The sequence below is a fragment of the Anabas testudineus genome, chromosome 13, assembly GCF_900324465.2.
Source record: "Anabas testudineus chromosome 13, fAnaTes1.2, whole genome shotgun sequence".
NCBI lineage: Eukaryota > Metazoa > Chordata > Actinopteri > Anabantiformes > Anabantidae > Anabas > Anabas testudineus.
This window is the reverse complement of record NC_046622.1, coordinates 14,120,988-14,147,048: the sequence shown is the minus strand read 5'-3', so window position 1 is coordinate 14,147,048 and position 26,061 is coordinate 14,120,988. Positions and strand designations below refer to the sequence as shown.

At 40.8% G+C, this 26,061-nt stretch overlaps 3 protein-coding genes across 5 annotated transcripts in view; 2 read left to right on the top strand and 1 right to left on the bottom strand.

Moving 5' to 3' along the window:
- Positions 1-3,121, bottom strand: part of hip1 (huntingtin interacting protein 1) — a 37,472-nt gene extending 34,351 nt beyond the window's left edge. Inside the window, exon 1 of the mRNA XM_026365474.2 lies at positions 2,758-3,121. Coding sequence (XP_026221259.1) covers positions 2,758-2,874 — 117 coding nt within the window. The 5' untranslated portion in view covers positions 2,875-3,121. The remainder of the gene's footprint in view (positions 1-2,757) is intronic.
- Positions 3,122-5,804: 2,683 nt separating this feature from the next.
- On the top strand, positions 5,805-8,171 carry bcl7bb (BAF chromatin remodeling complex subunit BCL7B b). 2 transcript variants are annotated; one of them, XM_026365257.2, is made up of 6 exons: positions 5,805-5,952; positions 6,434-6,509; positions 6,617-6,704; positions 6,875-7,033; positions 7,257-7,360; positions 7,476-8,171. In XM_026365257.2, the coding sequence occupies exons 1-6, from the start codon at positions 5,840-5,842 to the stop codon at positions 7,545-7,547; spliced, it is 612 nt and encodes a 203-aa protein (XP_026221042.1). In that variant the 5' UTR covers positions 5,805-5,839; the 3' UTR covers positions 7,548-8,171. The 2 variants fall into 2 exon arrangements, with proteins under 2 accessions (XP_026221042.1, XP_026221033.1); XM_026365248.2 differs by having other exon boundaries at positions 7,473-8,171.
- Positions 8,172-8,629: 458 nt separating this feature from the next.
- baz1b (bromodomain adjacent to zinc finger domain, 1B) lies at positions 8,630-22,970 on the top strand. 2 transcript variants are annotated; one of them, XM_026369639.2, is made up of 21 exons: positions 8,630-9,409; positions 10,742-10,858; positions 11,750-11,894; positions 12,209-12,401; positions 12,800-12,921; positions 13,155-13,352; positions 13,430-13,618; positions 13,754-15,041; positions 15,266-15,421; positions 15,596-15,734; positions 15,846-16,009; positions 16,161-16,275; positions 16,411-16,509; positions 16,721-16,898; positions 17,080-17,265; positions 17,560-17,707; positions 18,303-18,450; positions 18,757-18,869; positions 19,458-19,597; positions 19,698-19,801; positions 20,199-22,970. In XM_026369639.2, exons 1-21 carry the CDS (start codon positions 9,291-9,293, stop codon positions 20,899-20,901), a joined length of 4,764 nt encoding a protein of 1,587 aa, XP_026225424.1. In that variant the 5' UTR covers positions 8,630-9,290; the 3' UTR covers positions 20,902-22,970. The 2 variants fall into 2 exon arrangements, with proteins under 2 accessions (XP_026225424.1, XP_026225422.1); XM_026369637.2 differs by having other exon boundaries at positions 13,724-15,041.
- The last annotated feature ends 3,091 nt before the right edge of the window (positions 22,971-26,061 follow it).

Sequence of the window (26,061 nt, the reverse complement as noted above, 5' to 3'; positions counted from 1 at the left end):
GTCTACTAATAGAAACAGAAAGCTAAAAGTGGTTAAAATGGTCGGCTACAAGTACTGGTAAAGAGAAACGAAAAGAGTGGAAAAGACTAAAATCATATAGAAACTGTTATCTAAATATAAAAGGGATTAGCTGAATTTCATGATGACAGGTAAATAACTTCATAAAACCACTCATTATATCGACAGCTGATCAAAAAGAGGAGGAAAAGGTAACTCTTTTGTACACGGACACACCAACAGCCAAAAACGCGCACTCAAAATACAGACACAAACACGAGTGACCTCATTGTGGACGCATGGAGGAGGAAAGAAGGAGCCTGGCAAACAGTCTAATTTTAAAGTCTTAATTATGTAACATACAATGTGGTGTCACTCCCTGGCTCAAACTACATGTCCCAGCTGAGGAACCGGTGCCCCAGAAGCTTTCCAGAAACGCTAATTATGGTTCATATCGGTCTGGAGATTACTACCTACACTATATTTCAAATGAAAAACCTCCTCTGGTCGCTGACAGCCTGGAGACGGTTTTGCAATCTAGGAGAGAGTTGGCATCTCTGACATTTTAGAGCCTCAAGATAGAGATTACAAGACATGTAGCGTTCATTACTACCTTGTATTACTACCTTTTACTTGTGGGCTTCAATACTGCTGTTGCGAATGAACCAGAACACCAAAACATGTAATGACGTTCGAGACAAACACACCAAAGATTAAATCCCCCCTAAACACCAAATTAAAGAGTCAGCTGCTATTACGAGGCTAAACATGTCATTAAAAGCAAACGCTGTGTGCTATCTGGCTGCCCTGGTTCATGCTTTTTATAACCCATTGCGGACACTGTGACAGAGGGGATTCTGAACACACCCTGGCTGTTTACTCAACTCAACAGAGAGATATTTATGCAAGCACTTCTCAGACACTTAACACAACTTTGGCTTTAAAGCCAAGGTAGGTGTCACAGGACAGCATCCATATTTTGAATCAAATTGTGAAAGCTAAATCAGAAGATGTGCGACATAAATACTTTGTGTTGAATGACCCAAGATAAGATCTAAGATGTACAGACAGGTTTTTTTTTTTTTTTTTGTAGGTGAGGTGAAAGAGAAAGCCCGGGCAAGCCACAGATTTAGACAGCTTTAGCGCACAGCAGATCAGATGAGATTATCTCTCGCTTATCTCCTGTGAAGTAGACAGCAGATTCATTGATTCCTGTACTGCCTGCCACAAATCGGGATTCTCAGTCCAAAACAAAAATCATCACAGGAAAAAGAAAACACATGTGCCCCGTGGGAGACAAGGGGGACAAATCCTAATCAGTGATTTAAAGTGTGTAGATATCCAAGAGGAAAACTATTACAGCTTTAAATTGACGCCATTAGTATCAACAACAATACAGTTGAACGTGTCTTACTGCCGTCTCATCGTGTCAGGACTCTGATAACTTTAGAAAATCAAACCTGGACGTGTTTTATCTTGCTTACATATTTCCGCCCTCCTTAATGAGAGCTGAGCACTTTGTTTACACGATCTCAGATCATTTAGAGCTTTTAAGCTATAAAGCCGACACACAAAGCTGCTGATGATAGGAACTCCATGCAGCGAAAAAGGCATGGGAAGAAACTTATGTGCATTTGTTGTGATACTGGAGATCGTTTTGTCTTGACACACTTCCAGACGATGTGATCTCAGGATCCTGAACGTGACCTAGTGACCAGGCTTGGCTCAGGACACATAAAGCACACTCTCCTGTTCTAATCCATGCTACAACTATCCCGGATGAGAGTGGTGTGTGTGTGTGTGTGTGTGTCTGGAGGGAAATAGGAAGAGGGCAAACTGTGAGCACCCATCTAGACGCAAAATTGCAGAATACCTGCTGTGCACATTTAGGCTGTGTTAACTCTACAGTCCAATTTGGCAGCTGTTAGAGAAAGGCTGCAGCACTATCCCATCAGTTTGGCTGTGTAGATTCATCTGACCTACTTTCTCACTCCATGTCTCTCCTGTGCCTGGTCTGCATAGAGGGGAGGGGAGACCACCAGGCAGGAAGCAGTGGGCTCCATAGCATAACAGCAATCTACGTACATATGCTCACTGGGAGTCCACGTCATGCAAAGTCAGATGCAGCCTGTGAAGCCACACAGCATTTATCCATTCAACAGCATCTAACCAAAACATAACATATACAAAAACAGATTCCACTCATATCCCCTTTGCTTTTCTATGTCTCATTAAACCATCATCACTGATCCTGCTGACACTACATACAAAAGACAGTGACAGCCTGTCATATGGAGCTTCAGCTTGCTTCCCTCATGTCTGCTTTATCCTGCAGATAGGCTAAACAACACTATTATCTGAATTCAAAAGGCCATTGACCTACATTTCAACAGCTCTTTTGTTGTACAGTGGACTCTTTGGTATCTGCTGATCACAGACGGACATTAGGGAAAGTAGCACTAAAATAAACCCTAATCTAAATCAAGAACAGGAACAGTGTAAAATTACCATCCACACTGTAGGAATTACTCAAACAAAAATTAAATGTACAAAACGTGGTTAGTGTATGTCCTTTTTATGGATCCTGACTTCAGGCAGTCAGTATTTCACATTGCACAGTTTAGTTTAGGAAATGCCAGCAGACAGCCTGACATGCATATGATCCTCCCACAAAATAAAGCGGCTGTCAGCCAAACCCTCATCCCACGCTTTCGACACAATAAAGCTTTTTACATTACCGTGACCCCCTCTGGTCCATACCTGCACCCTCTCAAAGTTTTCCTTCTCCAGCTCCAGGCTATTGGCCCCTCCAGTCCGTCGGATCACTTTGGGAATAGCGTTGGGTACTTGCTGCATGGAGCTTTTCACTCGATCCATTATCGTCTGTGAGTAAAAAAAAAAAAAAACACGCACACACACACACACAGCAGCGAAATAAAGAGGAGGACTTCCAGCCGATAGACAAGCTAAATAGTAAAAATAAAAAAAAATAAAAGCTGCACTGGCTATGGCGGCCAGCAGTCCACGCCGCGCTGGATCCGTCGCCCTGTTCACTGGATCATTTGGCCTTTCTGTCCGACACCCCGTCAATGACAGGAGAGGCTGCGGCGTGAAGGCAGCACGCTGACAGGAACACGTTTCCGCTTTCAAAATAAAATCCCAATAGTGGTTATGGGCTACATGTGCGAGTGTGGCTATTCAAATAACAGATGGTGCGTCGTTGTGTGTGTATTTAACCGTGCGCTTTTTAGTGCCAAATTTGGTCTAAATGTATCTCAGTAAGGTTTCAAAAATGCAACTCGAAATGTTCACAGGCGGATGTCCAGCGCAACCGGAAGTGATGTGCGTACATAACTGAGGTGACTTTACACAACTACACACGATATGTGTATTTAAAGTCAGTTCTGCAACCACGGACAGCTGCACAAATCAGGCGACCTCAGTGGAAACCCCTCGTGTTGAGTTGTGATCAGATCAAAACCTAAATAGTGCAGCCAGGAGGTCGGTGCTCATGTGAGTGCTGGTGTGCGTTGAAGCTATTTGGATATTTTCTCTGGCAACTACTGTCTGACTCCTCCCAGAGCTGTCGGCCACTGGCTGGAGCTGCAGCGGGGGCCGCCCACACCATCAGCAACGAGTTGGGATTTTAAATGTATATTTATTAATTTATATAAACTACACCAGCAGCCTTATCATACTTTTATCAAACAGACATGACACCCAAGTCCTCACAGGAACATGAGATGAGTGATTTGAGCTGCTTCACACACAAAAACACTCACTCTGTGATTCACATGATCACCTTTAAAAAAAAAGATAAATGTGTTCTTTCAGAAACAAAATAAAAATATATAAAATTAAATTAAATGTAAAAAACAATCTGTGATGAACTCACATTTATCACAGTATTAGGGAGTGATGCTTTTCCCCAATAATGTCATGTCCTTTTTGCTCTGGCAGTATTGTAGTAATGTAATGTGAAACAGTAACCGTAACAGCCTCAGCAGTGATACTGTGCAGTTTGTCAAAAAGTATTTATTGCTAGATGGGAGAGCTTATCGTGCTATTTATTTGTTTCCTCTATCTTGTACCATAACAGTTTTACAAGGGATTTTTGGTGGGGCAAAGCACTGTAAATCACAAACTCCACCAGTGTAGCACCTGGTTAAAGAGTAAACTAAGAGTAAGAGTAAAGCAAGGGATCATTTCCTGACAGTGATCATTCCTATCACATTAATAAATCAAAACTGCCAACCTTTGCTCTCATTCAACTGGTAGCTTGACACGTTTTACACTCTGTGACTCAAGCCTACCCTCTGCTGCTCAAACCTGGGAACCAGACAACTTCCTGCATTCAATCCTACGTTCTTCTAAACACATAGTAAAAAGCCTTATATTTAAAAACCGCAATTAAGCAAAAATACAGCTACAGCATAAAATAAAAGCACTCTTTCTTCAATATTGGCTCCTTATTTTTATTATCGATGTGAATGTGTAAGAACATTTTTATGCAAGTATTTTATAGAACAGACATCTGAAATGGAAATGCGTTTTTTATACAGGGCCACAAATCAAAGTATTGTTTTCATCCTTTGTCCTATGAGCACACATACACAATCGTATTGTGGATAAGCTTATTGAAAGTAATTACACACACACACACACATATACACATATATATATATGTACCTATATGTGAGTGTGTGTTACCAATGTACTGTTTGACTAAACAGACACGTGCAATTCATTAAAAAGTAGAAAAAAAAAGGCACGCATTCAAGGTGTCATTGTTTAGATAAGCTTCTGCAATGTCCCAACATTTGCACATCTACTCTTTCACAATTCAACCTTGATGAATCCTGGCATTGTCATCTTGGAATATGTCTGTGCAATCAGGGAATTAAAAATGCATCGATGGATTAACCTGGTCATTCAGTATATTCAGGTAGTCAGCTGATCTCATTCTCTGGACACATAATGTTGCTGAACATAGACCTGACCAACTGCAGCAACCCCAGATCATGGCACTGCCCCCACAGGCTTGTACAGTAGGCACTAGGCATGATGGATGCATCTCTTCACCTGCCTCTCTTCTTACCCTGATGCACCCACCTGTGTAGGTGCTCAATTAGCTGGTGGCTATCTAAATAGTTGATGGTTAATGTTACTGTGGAACTCTTCTACTGTAGTTTGTGCTGTGTTTTACTACATTTCATTGGCAAATATTCTTTCTTACAGATTTAGGTGTTCTTCATCATTATTTTTTTGAGGTAATAAGTTTAAATCAGACAGGATGTTAAAATTTCTTATGTTTTTGACAACTATTGCCGGATATTTTGGTATGGTACCATCTGGGAAATTAATAGATTAAAAGATGTTAAACTGACTCAATTTTTCCTAAGCTGTTTACAAGAAAATTGTATATAATTTGTAATACTAACACAGAACCTGTTCTGTTTTAAAATGTGCGTACAATCTCTGTTTGTCATGTTATGATAATGCATTGGTACGGTAGCTAACGCGAGTAGATTGCCTAATTAACCAGCCCCGCTGCTAAAATAGTTATATAACAAAGGAATTGGCCTCAACTATATCATAAACCATATATTACTCTGCCAACTGCAAAGCTCTGCTCAAAGGTTGTTTTTTGGCTCATATCCCAAATAGTCATTTTTCACCTCTCGCTGTCGCAACTCTTCTATTTCTACGGCTCTGCTCCCAAGACTTAGGAAACTAACGTCGACGAGAAAAAAAAAAAAAAAAAAAAAGACCGTGAAGTCTCGCGAGATTACCGATGTAACGGAGGACTGGGGCTTGGTCTTGAAGTTTTCAGCATCTGTAGATGAATCACAACAGCATCAAGATGTCGGGACGATCAGGCCGTGCTGAGACCCGAAGTCGGGCTAAAGATGACATTAAAAAGGTCCTGGCGGCGATCGAGAAAGTGCGGAAATGGTATGTGTGGTATCTGGGGGACAATATGGAGGATAAGGTAGATGTAGACCGTAGCGTGATATCTGCTGCGTCGCTCAACAAACTTCAGTCGGAAAAGTTAGATGATTGACGGCGCTGTTGACCAATCAATGGTCGTGTTTGACAGGAGAGGCGGGGTTAGCTGAGTTTTTCCGCTGAGAGCTGTCAATATGGCCACAGCCAGTGGGCGAAAGCCCGGTTAGTCACACAGTGGAACAATGAAATTCATAAACCTCCTCCGATCTGTTCGCATATTTTATCATATTCATGTAATATAAACCACGGCTATAAGTGAGCGCAACATCATGTTCGATTAGCTGTCACCAGTGATGTGACAGAGAAGGCGTCTGTCTCCTGTAACGTTATGTCATGATACATACTGGTGTTGTTGGAGCATTAATAGTTAGTTATAGAGCTAAACCGAGCTCCTCTCTAAAACATGTTAAACTACTTTTATTCCCAGGGAGAAGAAATGGGTGACAGTTGGAGACACATCCTTACGTATATTCAAGTGGGTGCCAGTAACAGAAACAAAGCAGGTGGGTGCTTCTGCCATGTAAAGATCTATTGTGGGCTATTTTATTTATTTTTTACTATTCTACATTCTCCTCATTCGTGAACTTGATTGGCCTTGTCCTGTTATCAGATTTACCGCACCAAATCCACAGGTGGAGATGTTAGAGGACTGAAAGATGTGGTCTTGGAAAACACTAACTCCTTATTGGATTTCACTGGTGAGTTTTGTGGCTGCTTTACATGAAATACTGACCCCACTGTGTACATGATGATGTGTATATGTCAAAATGCCAAATTACAAAATATCACATGGTCAAAATTGTCAAAACTCAAAGAGTTAGGGCTGTCACGTGATGTTTTGTACAATCTCTGTGCTTCTTCGGTATAGATGAAAACAGCAACCAGAGCTTTCTGTCAGATGTTTACCAGTCAAAAATGGACAACAGCAGCAGCACCTCCAGCTCACAGCAGGTCAGCCCACCACATACCTCCAGCCTCCGAACTGAAGACTCCCAGCCTCCAATGCTCGGCCAGGAGAGTGCGGATGGTATGTGCATGGCTTTATTGCACATCGTTTTACCTTTTTAAAAATATTTATTTACAGATTATAATTTTTATTTTGAAAATGTACGTACAATATATCTTGTATTTATTAATCAAGTGTTACCAACCATAATTAATAGTAACAACAAAATACTGTATTTACATTAAGGTCCACAGTCAAAACTGCAGTAATGTAGATGTTATTCCACTCTTTCTTGTGAATACAGAACCAGTTCATTCAGGACAGGAAGGGGCTGATGAGCCTCCCACTCTCATCAAGGAAGACGTGCTTTCATCAGGAACTGTTAGACGGAGCACTCCAGACACGCAGGTTCAAATTCAAGACAACTAAAGCAGTTTTCCTTAATTCATTAGGCACTTAATTCATATTTATTATGCAAGCATTTAAGTAACCAGTTTAATATGTTCCTTTTTTTACTGAGCAGGAGGAACTGGATGAATCAGGAGCACCACCTTTAAAGAAGATTTGCACAGGCGAAAATGCTGTTCTGAGATAGCTTATTTATAATTGTTTTTTTCAAAATGCACACCATACCTGTTCTCAGTTGTTGTCAGATTAGCTAAGCTTTAAAAATTATTCTGATTTTCTTGACAATTTTACGCAAATTACTTTTCCACAAATGACAAAAAAGTGTTTACTGCAAAATCTTCTTGTTCACTTTTAAAGGTCATTAAGTGTTGCTGTTTTAAGTGATTTCTGAAATGAAGAGAGAGATAGAGGATTTTACAAACACTGTATATCACGTTACTGCTGTAAAAGGCAGTGTGTATTTTAATTCACATGCTAAAAAGTCTAGTTTTCTTGCAACTAACTTTTTCTGATTTACTCTTTATGCAGCTGAAGTGTACTTTTGCATGTTTCTTTATCCTGTTGTTTTATTTGTTGAGGTTTACGGGCCATTTTGAAAAGGTGTTAAATGTGAGGCTTTATGCAAATTGATGCTGATGTATGCTGACATGCTATTATGTATTAAACATGATGCCCTTTCTGGAACAGCACTTCTTTTGGCTAATCACGTGCAAGAAATAATGTTTTTTTAATATTTATAATTTAGTTTGCCCATGTTTATAATTAAGTCATTTTGTAAACCATAATAAATGCTACTTTCCATTTTAATTCATTGATGTTGCAAGGTCGGTATTTATTCAATCACCCTACAATGACATGAAGGCAGGACAGGGTAGCCTATTGTTTAATGAGGCCTGTTTCAAATGAAGGCCAGACAATAGGTTTAGCAATTAATTTGATGATTTAAATTGATTGGATGATTTAAATAATAATGTGGCATTAATTAAAAGAATAATTGGTATTTCACAAATACATTATCAAAATATTTAAATGCATTTAAAGGAATTAAATAGATCATGTAATGGTTATTGTTGTCAGCTGACTCCTAGTCTCAATTTATATTGTCTAGGGCGTGGTTTATTTGAATGGGCTGTACTAGACTGACAATAGATAATCGTATCAGCCAATCAGAGGCCGCATCAGACTTATTCGACGGGACCGCTCCCTGGGGGAACCAATGAACATCGAGAGAGGGCGGGACGTGTGTGCGGCGCCTCTTGCTGCCGGGGAAACGGAGTTCTGAGGGTGTGCGGAATTGTGCCGGTGGACTAGAAACTCCCGCCATTTCGACAAGGAATTAACCTCTTGATTGATCCAGGTTACTTTTTCCTCAACACTTGATAACGCTGTCATCTAATAGCAACAAGGTTCGACAGTACGCAAATGCAGCGAAGACAATTTATGAAGCGAGAGCAGGCCTAGTTCGCGAAGACTTTGGATTGTACAGCGCGCCAGACCTTCTGCTGAAGTGAGCTGTGGCCGTCGCAGCGAGTTTGATTTTAGTGTGGTTTACATCCTTTCATGTTCATCCGGAGGAGCTGAAAGTTTACCAACTATCCAAAGAGAAAACTCCAGCAGCCTGTTTTACCTCTCGGACACTGCGTAAAACCAACATGACATCAATACAGGAGGAGAGTAGAAAGGTGCGATGAGGCAGGTGACAAGAAGCGCACTGTTATTGTTTTGCAACGAGATAGCAACACAGCCTACTAGCTGCTAGCTAGCTGCTACACGTTGAGAGCCGGGCCTGCCGGCGGTAACGTGAGTTGTGCTAAGATATTTAGAGACATTTGGATACATGCCAAGGACATATTGTTATATATTATTGTACTAGTTTGTCGCTAGAGGATCGGTTTTTACCATTGGCAAAAGTGCCATCTGTGGATTTGAAATGGCACCGCTTTTAGGCCGGAAACCTTACCCGCTGGCTAAGCCGCTAGCCGAGCCACCAGGCCCGGGAGAGGAGATCTACATCATCGAGCACACCAAGGAGGCCTTCAGGAACAAAGAGTATCCTTTACCAGGGCTCTGATGCTCAGACTCGATATATAGAGCCACCCGGCACGCAGCATTACTCCCTTTGTCTACCTATCGAAACTGATGTTCACATTGTTACACACATTACAGTGTTTTAAGTCTGACTAACGTATCTGTTTTGATGTTACCTGACATTTTCCCATCCTTTAGTGTTTCATCGCATGTAACGTTAGCTACACGGTTTACACTGGATGACAGGCTCACTGGCTAATATCTACAATGTATTGCTAATCAGTCGCTATTATTAGATGACCAACTAATTAGGCTACGCTAATATAGGTTTTTATGTGGCACTGGTCTTATGCTTAGTTAACGTTAAATGAAGAGAGCTCCTATAAGAAGTCCTTTCGCTTTCAGCTTTTACGGCCCTGCTGTCAGCTACCAATGCTAGCAAGGTTAGTTAGCACACTGCTAACGCTAGGTGTCCCATTATATCACAATAGCCGCCGCCTGCTCCCGCAGACAGAAGCCGCCGCTCGACTGGATTGAGCTAGCTGTTAGCACACGGCGTCTTTTGAGCTAGCCAGGTTAGCTAGCGCAAACGTTTCTGCTTTTGAGTTTGGCGAAACTATTCGATGGTTTTTAATACAGCATTTCTTTGTAGATACTGTGGTTTTGGTGCATTGTTCGGGTAGCTTTACCCATTAGTTTAAATGGTTTCTAAATGAAAACCTAAAACGTCAGAGGTGCCTAACCGTCAGCAGTGTTATGAAGCCCGTCATGACAACTCAGTGACACACGTAGTACTTAAAGTGGTATTATGATATTTCTGCTGATACCAAAGTTATTATAGTTTATGGTACGTTTAGATTTTTTGCGCTGACTTCACTGAACTATTTGTATTAACATTTAATATTACATTTCCAATATCATTACCTGATCAACAGTGATCACAGGCCTCTGGTCTCCCTTTCATCTATACTATGGGGATTTCACCTTTAATGTGGAGGGTTTTACAGTCAGTGATGGTGAAACCAATGTCAAACCATTCTTTTAATATCAACCTCTTATTACTCAGAAATGTGTACTTGTTATACTGAACATTAGGTAGTCAAACTCCAACTTCCCTCATAAACTTTCCCACTTTCATGTTGAAAAGAGCATAATCCTGCATTCAGCTTTATTACAAAGTTATTTCTCTGTATGTTGGATGCCCTTTGTCATGAATATCTTATAAATAACTAACTTTAAGTTACACAGATAAGTCAACAGTGGATGCATGCATGTCTTGTAGTAAACAAGTGGCTCAAAAAGGGCTATTGTTTATGTGTAAATGTTAGAATTTCCTTTACGAAATGTCTACAGAGAGTATGAGGCACGCTTGCAGAGGTATAATGAGCGCATCTGGACATGCAAGAGCACTGGAAGCAGCCAGCTTACACACAAAGAAGCATGGGAGGAGGAACAAGAAGTCACCGAACTGTTAGTATTGCATCCAAACTTTGTGTTCAAAATTCTGTCATCTTGTGCTGGTTATAGTCCATGTACTACACACATAGCTATACATAAATATAGAGACATTTAATAATCCTGTTTTCTTTCAGTAACTACTACTGGTGATTAAGGTGCACTTGCCCAAAGATGCAGATTAGTTTCTCTAACAGAAATTCAGTTGTGTCACGAAACAGCCACACTCATCCAGTGAAGGTCACGAGGCTTGTAACTTTGCTATGATTGGATAAACCCATTGCTCCTCCTTATTCTATTTAGAGGGGGTGTGATTCACATTCATCTCTGAATGTGTGGTGGCCTTATAAGATTTTCTGCATCCTGATGTGCAAAAGGACGTAAAATGGCCAAAAAGCAAAATAGTCCAACTAAGATCTTTCAGTTCACTTATCACCAACCAGGTACATACGATATGTCTATTGTGCAGGTTGCCCAAACTATATATGTGAACCAAAGAGATGTCATAGCAAAGACAGTGTAGAGCAGTGCTCAGCTGCCCACACCTGAAGTCACTCAGGATCACTAGCTGCATTTAAGCTGTGTCTAATTATATCTATTAAGAGATTTTACTTCCCCCACTTGCCACTCTCAGCCTTTGTTGCTGTTATGTAATGTTCTGGTCCCTGTTATAAATGCACAACAGAAATCCAAACAGTGTAAAAGAATCCATGCCATGAATAGAATGTGTCACACCCATGAACAAATCTAATTAGTGTCTGATGTGGCAGCAGCTTTGCCTGTTAAGTTTGTTCTTAAACTCTGTCAAGTTTTGTGTTTGGGAAGGCGAGATACAAACTGCATTATGCTTTATTTGCATGTATTGTTAAAACTTTTCTTGCTCTACTGCTTATCCTCTGTGCACAGTCTTCAGGAAGAGTATCCACAGTGGTTTGAAAAGCCCGTCCTGGAGATGGTCCATCACAATACTGTGTCTTTGGACAAACTGGTTGAAATGGCATGGGTGGAAATCCTTACCAAGTATGCTGTGGGTGAAGAGTGTGACTTCTTGGTCAGTTTGACTTTTTACATTTCTTTTTCTCTCTTTTTTTTATTAGCGTATTTTTATATTTATATTTATGCTCCTGGCCATTAACCAATTCATATGTTCTGATAATGTTCTTCCTCGTTGGCAGCCATTTTCAAAGTTAATTTCACTCATTAAATACGCTTGTAATCGCTATGCAAAAAATAATGCAAATAAGAAATTGTGACTTAAAGTATCTACACGACTTATTCAAAACACATCCTTGGGGTAGGATGAAGCTAAAAAAGTTGATGTTTATTCTACAGAGTTCTGAATCCTTTCTTTTCTTTTGTCTTTAGGTTGGAAAGGACAAGACTCTGCGAGTGAAAGTGGCGAAGATTCATCCCCTAGAAAACCCAGAGGGTGAAACGGGGGAGAAAAAGCTTGAAGGTGCCTGTGACTCACCATCCAGTGACAAAGAGAATGCAAGTCAGGAGAACCAGAGGAAGGAGCCTCCTCCACGAGAGGAGGAGAACAGGAGGGAGAGTCTCAGTGAGTACAAATCAATGCATGAACAAAAAGACAATGCCCAATGACATAGCCTCAATACTAAGGCTTGAAGAAATTGACTCATGTTGGATTCATACTTTCGGGACGTAGACCATATGCTGTTTGGTTATGTTATTCACATGGGTTTTTGTACTGTTGCACTGCATAACAAATGTTATACTTTACATAAACATCTCACTACTGTCTGTATGTCATAATAATTGCACATTCATTTATTGACACTAAACAATAATTGTATAAAATGTTTTAACATTGTATGTTTTATTTTGACCACTCATTAGATAGATAACCTTTATTTCAGACACATGTAAAAGTATTGCCCTATTTTATTTTATTGTTAAGCTTAGTTATTTATTTTAAAATATGTTGCTTCTTCTCAGGTGACAGGGCACGACGCTCTCCAAGGAAACTTCCCACTGCCATGAAGGAAGAGAAAAAGAAATGGGTGATGCCCAAATTCCTTCCTCACAAGTATGACGTGAAGCTTATCAATGAGGATAAGGTTGGTATTGTATTTACAAGCAGTCAACAGAATTATAATAAGAATTAGTCTGGTTTTAAAACCAAAACAGTTTACTTAAATTATTCTGTATTTTCTGCGCTACAACTAATTGTAGCTTACATTATTTGTGTGTTTGTGTCTCTGTCCGTGTGTGGATCACTGTCTGCCCATTTCACATCGTTTTATACTTGAAAGACATGAGCACTAATCCCTTTGAACTGATTCTGTTGTAGGTGATCAGCAATGTCCCAGCAGACAGTCTTTACAGAACAGAGCGCCCTCCAACCAAGGAGATCATGCGTTATTTCATCAGGCATTATGCTCTGAGACTTGGCATGGGCGAGAGTGCTCCCTGGGTGGTTGAAGATGAACTGGTGAAAAAGTTTAACCTGCCTAGCAAATTCAGCGACTTTCTTCTTGATCCACACAAGGTAATTCACTCCTAGTAATCTACTGCATATTAGTTGAAACGTTGCTTCTTCTTGACTTACACTCTGTTTGTCTAAAGTTTTTAGCAGAAAATCCCTCTGCAAAGCGCAAGAGCTTGACATCTCCAGAGGGAAAACCTAGCAAGAGGCTCAAGACTTCTGACACACCAGGAGAAGATTCAGAAAATGAAAAGGGAGACAAGAAACAAAAAAAGAAGAAAGACGCTTTGGGCATGCCGCTTAGTCCCACCATCTGGGGCCACATGCAGGTTAGTTGGTTTGTCATGGTTTAATTAAGAGATTACATGATAAATACAGGTTATCCCCTAAGAAACAGAAATTAGCTTCATGTCTCCATGTTGTATGTATTTCAGAAAGTAAAAATGAATGGTTCTCCACTCAAGGTAAAGAACTCGGGGACTCCTAAGAAGGAAGGCAAAGGCTCAGGGGCCTCCACTCCGAAATCAGGCAAAAAGTCTGGGGAAAAGAAAGAAGGAAAGAAAACTGGAAAGAGCGGCGATAAGAAGCTGAATGTGCTCAAAGCTTCCAAAAAAGACACTAAATCCGGTGGTAAGACACCAAAGATGAAGCAGATGACTCTGCTGCATCTGGCTAAGAGCACCCCTGCTGGGAGCCCTAAGAAGAGAGCACGTAGTACTGGCATGGGCACGCCTAAATTGGGGAAACCACTGCACCCTATGGCTCTCCACCTTCTTCGATACTATAAGGAGAACAAGGGCAAAGAAGACAAAAAGAATTCCCTCTCCTCCCTCATTTCCAAAGCTGCCAAAACATTGTCCTCAGATGATCGCAGCCGTCTGCCGGAGGAGCTCAAGGAACTGGTGCAGAAACGCTGGGAGCTGCTAGAACAAAAAAAACGATGGGCAGCCATGAGTGAAGAGGAGAGGAAGGAAGAGATGAAGAAGAAACGCGAGGAACTCAAAGAGAAACTGCGAGAAAAGGCCAAGGAGAGGCGTGAGAAAGAGATGCTGGTACGCCGTGAACAATCACGTAGATATGAGGACCAGGAGATCCAAGGTGGTAAGACCCTGCCGACATTCAAGCTTGTAGACATGCCGGAGGGGTTGCCCAACACCCTGTTTGGTGATGTGGCTATGGTCGTGGACTTCCTCCACTGCTATGCAGGGCTGCTAATGCCAGATAACCAGTATCCCATCACAGCAACGGCGCTGATGGAAGCACTGGCTGGGGAACGGTCCGGCTTTCTCTACCTGAACCGAGTGCTGGTGGTGCTGCTACAGACGCTGCTGCAGGACGAGCTGGCTGAAGGCTACAGTGAGCTTGATATGCCCTTATCTGAGATCCCTCTAACCATGCATTCGGTATCAGAACTTGCACGGTTGTGTCTGCGCCCATGTGATGCTCATGGTGAGGAGAGTGGTCAGGGGTCTGAGGACTCAGGACCCTTGGGTGGGTTTGATGACGTGGTTACCAGCGAGTTTCTGGAGAAGCTTGAGACAATCGAAGTGTTTGAGCTGAGCCCCGAGGAGAAAGTCAACCTGCTTGTGGCACTGTGCCATCGCATACTCATGACCTACTCAGTGGAAGACCATGTTGATGCAATGCAGCAACGATCAGCAGAACTCTGGAAGGAGCGCTTGGCAATGCTGAAAGAAGTCAATGACCGCAAGAAGGCTGAGAGGAAGAAGCAGAAGGAAATGGAGGGCAAAGGTAGGCGGGGCTCTTTAGAATACTTCGCCTGCAATCAACAACTTTAAGATCTTTCAACAGTCACTTTACTGCACTAAAATAACCACCAAGTTCTTTTTAATACAGATGTTATGAAATGATCTTTCAGTTTTTCATCAATCTTTATTAAAATCATATTAATATTCCCAAAATGTAAATAGAAATACAGATGATACCAGACTTTCTTTTGTTTTCTGGCCTCAAAGGTGAAAAGAAAAAAGAGGGAGCTGCAAAGAAAGAAAGCAAAAAAGAAGTAAAGGTGGAGCCGGAGCCAGAAGACATGATCAGTTCAGTGAAGAGCCGGCGGCTGATGGCCATGCAGGCCAAGAAGGAGAAGGAGGAGATGGACAGACAGAACAAAGGTAAACCTCAAAGCAGAGTGTGGACCAGTTCATACTTTAGTTATTTATTTTTTGTTTATTTTGTTTTTAGACAAATACATGATGATTTGCTGACAGCTTAATTTGGAGCAAAAGCTGAAATATTGTCACTAAATGCATTATTCAGTAAAACTCACTCTTATCTGCCACTCTCAGAGCGCATGGAGAGGGAGGCTGAAGAGGAACGGATGCGCAAGCAGAGGGCTTCTGCAGAGAGGGCCTTCCAGGATGGGATAACCAAAGCCAGACTTGTCATGCGCAGGACGCCACTGGGTACTGACAGAAATCATAACAGGTCAGTGCTGCACTCAGACAGGAAAAGTGAAAGATTAATTACATAATAAATATTACAATAATTATTTTTGTGTCTAAATTATAAGCAGCGTTGCTTAATATTTTTGTTCAGATTCTGGCTTTTCTCTGACGTGGTTCCTGGTCTATACATTGAGAAAGGCTGGGTGCATGAAAGCATCGACTACAGCTTCACTCCTCCACCCGAGGACAAACCAGCTGAGCCTGAGGAGGACGAGGCGGAGGATGGCGAGTCTGCTGCTACTCAGGATTCACTAGGTGCAAAACTTTTCTCTCAGCAAAATGTTTGTTATAACACTAGTGACCAAAATGATAGATTTTTATGATATATTTTCAAATAGAGCTCTTTAACCCATCTTGTTTTGCTCAGTGAGCGGTTTTCAGATTATTGATTATAGTTTGTATGTAGGAGCTGAAAAGGATGATGGCAGCATAGATGGTGCTATTAGTGAAGGAGCCCAGCAGGGAGCAGCAGCAGATGTCTGTATAGAAACCACTGTTCCCAAACAGGGACAGAACCTCTGGTGAGAGTTTTGCTTCTGTCTTTTGTTTTTTGTTTGTTTGTTTGACTGTTTTCTTTCATTTGGTAGATTTCATCTTTAACATCTCCTTTTTACACATCATTCTCCTTATATATTTTATTCTGCCTTTGTATGCAGGTTCATATGTGATAACCCAGCTGAACTGGAGGAACTGGTGGAAAGTCTTCATCCTCAGGGCGTTAGAGAGAGTGAACTGAAGTTGAGGATACAAAACAGGTGAATGCACTTAAATTCTAAGAGATAATAGCTTAAACAAACATGATACTATTACTGCTGTTCAACTGAAGTGTGGTCCAGGGATCCATAGTAGATTACATCCCAAACGTCTCAAAACATAAGTAAAATCGATGACTATTTAAAAAGGCGGCACTGAAGATAAAGTATTAAATATTTAGCTGAATACCAAACTGTCTCTTTCCCAATTCAGGTATCAAGACATCCTCCACTCCATCCATCTGACCCGTAAGGCCAAAATGGGTCTCCGGACCTGTGATGGCTACACAGAGCTGCTTAAATACCTGCGCAGTGACATCCAAGAAATAGCCTCCCGACTCCAAAAGGGAGGCCTGGGTTACCTGGATGACAACGTAGACATTGAAGAGCAGGTGATTTATACACAGTGGACTGTATTTTAATTTAATTTATAGCTTCTATACAAAAAATTGCATTGTTGGTTTTTTACTTTCAAGTTATTTCAAGTTTCTCGAGAAGTTGCTTCAGCCCTTTGTTCATCTGTGTGCATAAACCTTGTAATTCAGAACAGTTTGTTTTATTTTCTCTACACAGTTAAAAGGCATGGAGAGCTTGAAAGAGTTTGGCGAGTGCATCATCACCATTCAGGCCTGTGTAATCAAAAAGTTCCTGCAGGGATTCATGGCCCCCAAGCAGAAGAAGAAGAAAAAGCAAGGAGGGGATGACAGCAGTAAGGCAGAAGAGGTGGACGAGGAGAAGAGATTGGCAGAGGAGGCCAGAGTAAGAACAATTAGTATTCACCTTTAAGTAGATCTTGCACAGAACTGGGTCCATCAAAAATTATTATTTTCAGAGTTCATGAGTATCATGATTTTCATAGTTCTGGTACGTTTATTAAGACATTGTTCTTAGAAGTAAAATTACATTAAAAAAAGAAAAAAAAGAAAATGTGAACAAATACATGGTGCATGCATTGAGGACAAAATAAAGGAGAAATCTGATTTTAAAACTTACTGGAAATTGATATTATAAAATCTACAGTTTGACTTCATTGAACTTTCTGTTTTCTCATAGGTAGCGACAGCGGTGGAGAAGTGGAAGACGGCTATCCGAGAGGCCCAGACCTTTTCTCGCATGCATGTTCTGCTGGGAATGTTGGACGCTTGCATAAAGTGGGACATGTCTGCTGAGAACGCTCGTTGTAAAGTTTGTCGCAGGAAAGGTAAGGATATTCAACTGCTGTCTTACAGGTTTGTTGTTGGATTGAGAGATTGAAAGAAAATGTACAATGCAGGGTTGCTCTCCTCTTCCACTAAAACAGTCAGTACAACTATCTGGTGGGGTTATGCTGTAGCCTGCATCTAAGAATGACCAGTCACTGCGGGTCGTTCCTGATTGAAGCAGTGCTACACCACCAAACCAGTCTTCTGCTTCCTGTTTAGTGTGCAGCCAAAGCCCATCTGTGCTGAAACTGGTGGAGTCTGGACCCAAATCCAGACAGAGCAGCAGAAGCAGGCAAAGAGCAGAACAGACTAGTAGTGTCAGGCAGGTCTACATACAGAGCCAACAGCTCCGCAGAACATCAGGTGAACCTGTAGTTATAAGATGACAATAGAAACCTGGTTATTTGCACTGCAACACAGACGCAAGGAAGACATGCAAAAGTTTATTGGTTTTATCAGAGAACAATGATCTGAAAAAGTAAGACAGAGAAAATGTGAGCTTGTCAAACATAATTGAAGTGAAACCTTAATATCAAATGAAAAATGACATTCTTCAGCTCAGTATAATAATTTATTCTGATCTCTCTCTTCAAGGTGATGATGAGAAACTTATCCTCTGTGATGAGTGTAATAAGGCTTTCCACCTGTTCTGCCTTCGGCCGGCCCTGTACCGCATTCCTGCTGGAGAGTGGCTGTGCCCGGCCTGCCAGCCCACTGTGGCCAGACGTGGCTCCCGCTCAAGGTAACTGTTCACCTTACACACAAGTGTGCTAGTTTCTGGTGTTGTACAACAGCAGTCTGGACCTGCTGGTACATAACTGTAGTGTTTATTGTTACGTACGTTAATATAACAATGCTCTAGTTTGACAGAAACCAGGTAGACAAATGAACTTTTTATCCCTCTACCACCCTTAGAACAAAGCAACTCATCACTGGCAGTCAACAAACAGCCGTTTTAATTATCCAATTTCTATGTATCTGAGTGTTTGTTTTTCAGGCTTAATCTGCAACCTGCATGTGTTTTCAGTGATATTCACTCTGTTGATAGGAACTACAACCAAGACACAGATGAAGACGAGGATGAGGAAGAATCAGAAGATGAATCAGAAGAAGATGAAGATGATGAGGAAGAGAATGACTACAAAGCCATGGGACACAGCTGTGAGTACCATGTATAGACGGCGATATCCAGGTTTTACAGACTTGTCTCAGCACAAATGTCTTTCTGTTTTTCTGCTTCTTTACACTGGTGATACATATGGTCAATATTCCAGTGTATCCAGTTTATTACTGGTTTTGACCTATTATAGCCTTGGAAAATGATGATCCCTGGTAGTGGTAATGGGAATGGGAGGAATGTTAATAGGGAATTTTGACCCCTGTCTCAATTGTCTGTGTGTTGTCATGTAGCACAGCTTAGATCTGTACTGTGCTTTGAAGCCGCATCTCACTCTGGCTTCACACAAAGTATGTGGCAGGATGATCCCCTCTGTCAGTTCAGGTCTGCAGGTCAAGGTTTAGAAGTTTAGTTAACTGATGCTGAATAGATCAGGAGAAGATCACAGCGCAACTTACTCCTGATTATATTTTCATTTATATATGTGGGAGTGATATGTGGGAGTGTGTGAATCTCTATGATGACTTTGAATTTCTGTGATCTGATAAAGCAGCAATTAACTTGATCTTTTAGATTTAGTAAAAGCATATTGCTGACAGGTCTTTGGTTTTTGTCTGGAACTCTTTTTACAGTGAGACCAAGAAAGAAAAATAAGCAGTCTTCGTTTCGGCAGAAAAGTTCGAAAAGTAAATCCAAGAAGCCGTCATCTTCTAGTAGCCAGAGCAGCAAGCAGAGAGCTGGCCCCAACAGCCCTGCAGACATCGATGAACTGGTAAGAAACCAAAAAAGCAGCATCCAACTAAAACTACAAACTTTATTTTGTATTATTGTTACATAATAAGAGTGTGTGTGTGTGTTTGGGGTTTCTGCAGGTGCGACAGAGCGTGTCAGGGCCGCGCAGGCAAGCACTGGAGCTGGAGAGGTGCGAGGAAATCCTTAAGAAACTTATGAAATTTCGCTACAGTTGGCCTTTCAGGTGAGTACAGGACATGTGCTATGTGGTTGCATGTAGAGTCTGTATTAGGTGTAGTGAAGACATGACAAGCAGGACTGGAGCAACCGCACAATGTATAGATGAACTGTAGCAACTGAATCTTTCTTTAGCAATATTCTTTTAGACTATGCACTGATCACGATTGGCTCTAATTGGCTCATTTACAAGAGTTACACAAATGAGGCATGAACATGTCAGCTGCTGATTTATGATTTTACTATTCAGTCTAGAGTTAACATTAATATCAGCAAGCATAGCTTCCTCACTGAGTTGTGTATTCTTGACAGAACATTAAGATTGTGCATTAATCTGACTGAGGAACTTCAGACATCTTGAATTAAGGTCATTATTCTTAAGTCATGTTCTGCTCCTCTTTCAGGGAGCCTGTTTCCCCAGATGAGGCAGAGGACTACCTAGATATCATCTCCCAACCTATGGATTTCCAGACAATTCTGGGAAAGTTCAGCCAGGGCTCATATCGTCATGCCCAGGACTTCCTGGAAGACATGAAACTGGTTTTCTCCAATGCAGAAGAATACAACCAGCAGGGCAGCACTGTGCTCTCGTGTATGGTGAAGACGGAGCAAACCTTCACCGAGTTGCTTCAAAAGCTGCTGCCTGGCCTCAACTACCTCCGTCGGCGTTCACGTAAACGTGTCAGCCAAGTTCCTGCAACATCTGAGGAGGAGGAGGAAGAGGATGAAGAAGAAGAAGAGGAGGAAGATGATGATGATGATGATGGAGAGCAGGAAGAAGAACCGAAGAAAAAGATGCAGAATGGTAAATCAAACAGGAAGAAAACCACAAGAGGTGGGGGACGGCGAGATGATGATGATGATGACGATGATGATGATGATGCTAGTGAGGAGGAAGATGAGGAGGAGGAGGATGATGGCAGGAGAAGAAGTAAGCGGACCTCTGCCACCACAGGCAGGAAGGATTACAGGGAGCAGGATAGTGATGGCGAGCGGGACACACGTAGAACTCGTCATCGGGGGGGGCGGGGCGATGCTGGAGGTGCGAGCAGTGACGAGGAGCGGTCCAGCCAGCAGCGACATTCCAAGAGACAGAAACGCTCATGAAGTCCAGGGTGCTTTTTGTTTGTTTGTTTGTATTTGTTGTCTCTTTGCTTTCAAAAATGATGTCCTGCTCATCCAAAAAAAAAAAAAAAAATCAAAAGCCCTCCATCTCCTCCTAAAACAACCAGCAGGACTTAATCCTCAGAAGGACTCTTTTGTGTTTTTGAATTTATGTTCATATTTTTGAAAAAAGAAAACAGGTTTATATTTGTAACATGTTTAATGTTGGTGAATTTTTTTTCCAACCAAGAAAAATTTGACATTTGCGAAAAAGTCCTCATAGCTCTTAAGACTCGTTGATTTTTTTTTTTTAAACTCCAAGTTGACAACCTCACACACACAACTATAATTATATTGACTCAAAATGCTGTCCTGTAAACTGCTCACCCCCCGTCTTCATTCATAGCCTGGCCGTGTTTAATGATGAGTAACTCTAGCTGTAAAATGTTTGTCCCACACACGTCTCTCGTGTTTTCACTGACCTTAAAGTACTTGTTAAAGAGATTATGTCCATGTAGTTGAATCCCTCTGTGAAGTCTTTATTTGCTTTAAAAACATAGCAACATTTTTCTGTCCCCTGTAAATCGCTCTTACAACTAAGCATCTTGTTACCAAGGTTATCTTTTGGTCAAATGCAAGTTTATAGATAAACATAGTAGAATTTTAATAGTAGTAGTAGTGTTTTCTTTTTCCATCCCAGGTTCAGAATAACTGTCTACGAGCTGGTCTGCAGCTTACACATGTAGTCGCATCATTTTTAGTGCTAAAAGTTTCCTCTCGGCTCTTTGTGCCAAGATTCATTCTCCTACGTGGTGTGCAGAGCTGACTTCCAGACTTTCCTCCTGTGTAGTGCCCTGCCACTTTAAAAAGAACCGGTACCTCAATGCTCACGTCAGTTTTTGCACTCCTTCTTTGTAAAGTGCACCTATTATGCCAGCAGCTGCAGGACCAGACTTTATTGAAATAATGTGCATTGACATTTGTAAACAGTGTTTAAAACAACAAATGTGACGCTTGTTAAGAAAACAGGCATTTTTGAATATTGAATATTTTTTGCACATTTTATTCGGTATTGTAAAAGGTCGATCTTAATCACATCCAATAAATTGCAAGGTTTAACCAGGGCTCTCCTACTCAATGCAGAGAATATGTCACCTTGTTATTTTACTGTTCAGCATCACAACAGAAGTAGTTACTTGTACATTTTGTAACAAATGCCTAATGACTTTCAGTGGAATTCATGCCACAGATGAGGACAATTCGGCTTCTCTGAGCTAATTGAACGTTTCCCAGCATGCCTTGGTTCGGTCACCAGGTGGTGCTCTACTCCTGCACTTTGAATCATTTTAGTCCCAGCATTTTCCAAGAATCAGTGACGCTGCTGAAACACCTGACTCACTGCTTTGTGCTCTCCCTCTACATTACAGGAGAGTACACACACTAATTTTTATTCAAGATCAGAATACCCACTGAATGAGAAACATTTCAATGTGCAGAAGTATCCTGTTAGGTATCTCAAAATGTACAAGTGTGTGTTTGTATGTATGTATACACACACACAGAGCACCTCTTCTGTCTGTTATCATTAAGACTTATTAATTAGGCCACTGTTTATTTTTATTTGAACCCCCCCTTATAATTTTGTTATATGACATGATTGACAATTCAAATCACTGTTGTAATTGTTTGACCTTTCAGGAAACAAGCGAAAGGTAACTGCCCTTCTCAAATGAGAACTGCCTGTAAATGCTTTCTTTGTTCTTGGAGAAACGGCAAAAGTCTTTTACACTTCTTTTTTATATATATATTTATAGTCTCTAAAGCTGGGGTTTGGGCAGGTTCGGAAGATTCACATGTAAAGAATTTTCAATAAAGGCTATGGACGAAGACCGTAGTTCTCCCTGTTTTGTTTGTGTTGAGCTGATGAGTGTCCCCAGTTCTGCTAGACAAGACATCACTGCCATCTGTAAATGTTGTGATAAGACGATGGACAGGGAGGATGACGGACTAGGTGTGACCACTGACTTATGTCTAATTTTTACTTTTTAATAAAAAATCAAATGGTTGTCTCACTCTCTGGTCTTGAGTCTTTTCTCAAACATCTGCGTTTTTATGTTGAAGCCAAATTACTGCTGTTGAAGCCAGAATTGAGGAGACAGGGTTTCATTATTCACAGAGAAAGATGAGCAACCTGGACCCAAACTCGTTTTCTGGAAAACATGAAGCTGTCAGTTGCGTTTGGATGTAACTACTCGACCTGAACTCTTAAACTGAGCCAAGTTTAAACTGGTTATTGACATTTTACAAGACAATAGTATGATTTTATTAGGCTGAGAAGGAAAAAAAGACAAATAGAAAGATGTGGACGCAAATAACACTGAATGTTTATACAAGTGTGTAGACAATGAACGTGGTTTCTAAGGTTGTTGCTGGACTGAAATGATGATTTTGCTGCAGTCAGTAGTCTGAACAAGTTTCACAGGGAACTCTCTCCACAAAAATGTGCCTGGACAGGTACTAGGCAGCCACAGTGATCCCTATCAACGGGAAAAAACACAAAACTAAGCATATGTCAGTGATATGGAGGGCAAGGAGGATAGCAAGATCCTGTGGAATATCGAGTAGAGAGGTGCTGACAGTTGAGCCACATGTAATTTGGCAACAGGTGTAGAGTTTAAGATGGATCAGAGTAAAGGTCAGAGATGTGGAAAGTCAGGGAAAATGTAGCTCTTGGTTAGTGATAGTTTGACGTGACAGTTCAAGCATGATGACAGCTGCTTCCAGCGTCCTTTACTATATTTTATATTAGTCTCAATTTTAAGATTAGACAACAATTACATAATATTCCTGTGACATCAGGGAAGAAAAAACCCATTGAAGGAATAACCTGGTCATTCAGTATATTCAGGGAGTCAGCTGACTTCATTCTTTGAGAACATAACGTTGCTGAACCTGGACCTGACCAATGCAGCAGCAGGTTAAACAACTTGTTGGCAGCTGAAACATAATCATCCATGCAGTAATTATGCAGTGAGAGGCTCTTAATTATTTGCTTAGTTAAATCCAGATCCAGGTGGTGACTTTTTTGTTGTTTTGGACTGGCAGTGTATTCCATCATGACATTACTTATTTTGTGTAATTGCATCATTTTGAGGCATAAAATAAGATCGTGATGAAGAAAAAAAAGAAAAAAGCAGTCTGAGAACATTATGAGTTAGGTGCTTGAACATCTCTGTATAGCAACATGATTTGTGTATGATTTGAATGAACTCCCAATGAACTCGGAGAAGTAGATCACTTCACTTTAAGGAGGCTTAATCTCTTTAGCACTGAAGAATTTGTTGGTAACTTCAATAAAAAATACATCCCAGATACTTTTTGAAGTTCGGTGAGTCTTTCCAAACTCATGAAGCATGTGAAGAATTGTTCATTCCTCACAGGGTGCATCCTACGCAGTGAAACGCAGCCGAGACGTGCATTAATCACCAAACATTTACTTCTTGTTGGTTTTTTGTTTCCAGGTAGCAGGTCCAAATGGTCCAGAAACAGTTCAAATCCGATGGTGAGTTCCTACATTGGCTGGATTTTATTTATAGGCTTCCCTCATGTCATATTTCTCTGCCCACACGCCGCAGACTCTTGGGATGGTTGTGTCAGTCGATCCACTTTGATCAAGAGTGAGATATTTAACAAATTATTAGATGAAATAAAATGTGTTGCCCCTGGAAAAACCTGCAACTTTCTTTTTGAACTAATATTAGTATGAATTTTCAAATTAAAAGTATTCCCATCGGCCTCAAGTTAGCATGGTAGAACGCTAAACTAACATAGTAAATATTGTACAAACCAAAAAGAATATAGCAAGTTATTGTTATCACTATGAGCATTTTGATGTGTTAGCGTTTAGATGTCACAGTATGAGTGATTCTAACTCCGGAGGTCTGGTTTGACTTGAAGATAAACAGATGAGATGATGCGTCCGGACACTTCCACTTTAGAAATTCATTCAGTTCATTCAGTTATTAGCTTTTAGGGTTATTTTGACAGGTTAAAGCAGGAGCATCATCAGCATGTGCTTTTGCTCTATAGCAAACACAGGCAATACACTAATCTTTGAACCCTGTGCAAACTGACAGCAGCAGCGTGTGATCAAGTCATCCACACACACTGTGTGTGTGTGTGTGTGTGTGTAGGAGCAGAGTGGGGCATGCCATCCTGCAAATATTTACCTCAAGTCCAAGTCCGTACAGAGGGCATCTGGCAAAGAGGCAACAAGTGTTTGTCTGTCTGCCAGATATGACGTTCTGCAGGACTATGAAGGGAAACGGTGATGTACAGTGGCAAGAAAAAGTATGTGAACCTTTTATGTTTTATGTTTATTCTCAATAAAGAAAGATCTGAATTTGTTTGTATTATTATTTTGGGCACATTATATTTGTTAATACTCTTGACTTAGATGAAGTTCAGATCATGTTTTATGACAAATGAATGCATGTATTTTTTAAAGTTTCTTGACTTTTCTATTGTTTGTGTGTTATTCATGAACTTGGGTGGTGATTGAACTGTAGAAAGCCAACAGGGATCCAATGAACAACAAAAGGCTATTTGTATAAGGTAAACAAAGTCACATCACTTCGTCTTCTTCCCATCTTAAACTTTTAATTGGTTGAAAGTGTTTTAATTAACACTTTTGAAGCATTAAACAAGTTTAGCATAATGTAGTAATTGTAATAAGTATTGCTGCCTTGTATTTATTTGTGAAATACAGTTTGTTTATTTAACACCTACTGGATGTCCATTTTTCTCCTCTCTAGTGGTTTTGCTCGCTGCTGAAGCTCGATGAGCTCCAGTGATGGTGGAGCGTACTGTAAGTGTGTGTGCGTACTCTGTGACATCACTGTTGGGTGGTGTCACGGGTGCAGTAGAGCACAGTTTCAATCAGAGAGACAAGACAAGGCTACTTTTTTATATTTTATATATTTTATATATCATCAAAACACCAAATGAGGGAATTTATTGTAGAAGAATAGTTTTGTTTTTCTATTTTATTGGGTTCAGAGACTTGTAGAGTCTGTATTGAGGCTCACTGAAGCCGTTGTGGACGCTTGTGACGGCCCAACGCTTTATTAGGACACACATAGTGTTTAATTTCTACCTTTAATA

Coding starts and splice junctions, on each gene's coding strand:
- baz1b (XM_026369637.2), top strand. CDS start 9,291: ATGGCACCGCTTTTAGGCCGGAAACCTTACCCGCTGGCTAAGCCGCTA. Junction 12,402..12,799: donor GAACAGGAGGGAGAGTCTCA/GTGAGTACAAAT, acceptor GCTTCTTCTCAG/GTGACAGGGCACGACGCTCT. Junction 15,042..15,265: donor GAAGGAAATGGAGGGCAAAG/GTAGGCGGGGCT, acceptor CTGGCCTCAAAG/GTGAAAAGAAAAAAGAGGGA.
- bcl7bb (XM_026365248.2), top strand. CDS start 5,840: ATGAATCACAACAGCATCAAGATGTCGGGACGATCAGGCCGTGCTGAG. Junction 6,510..6,616: donor CAGTAACAGAAACAAAGCAG/GTGGGTGCTTCT, acceptor TCCTGTTATCAG/ATTTACCGCACCAAATCCAC. Junction 7,034..7,256: donor CGGCCAGGAGAGTGCGGATG/GTATGTGCATGG, acceptor TTGTGAATACAG/AACCAGTTCATTCAGGACAG.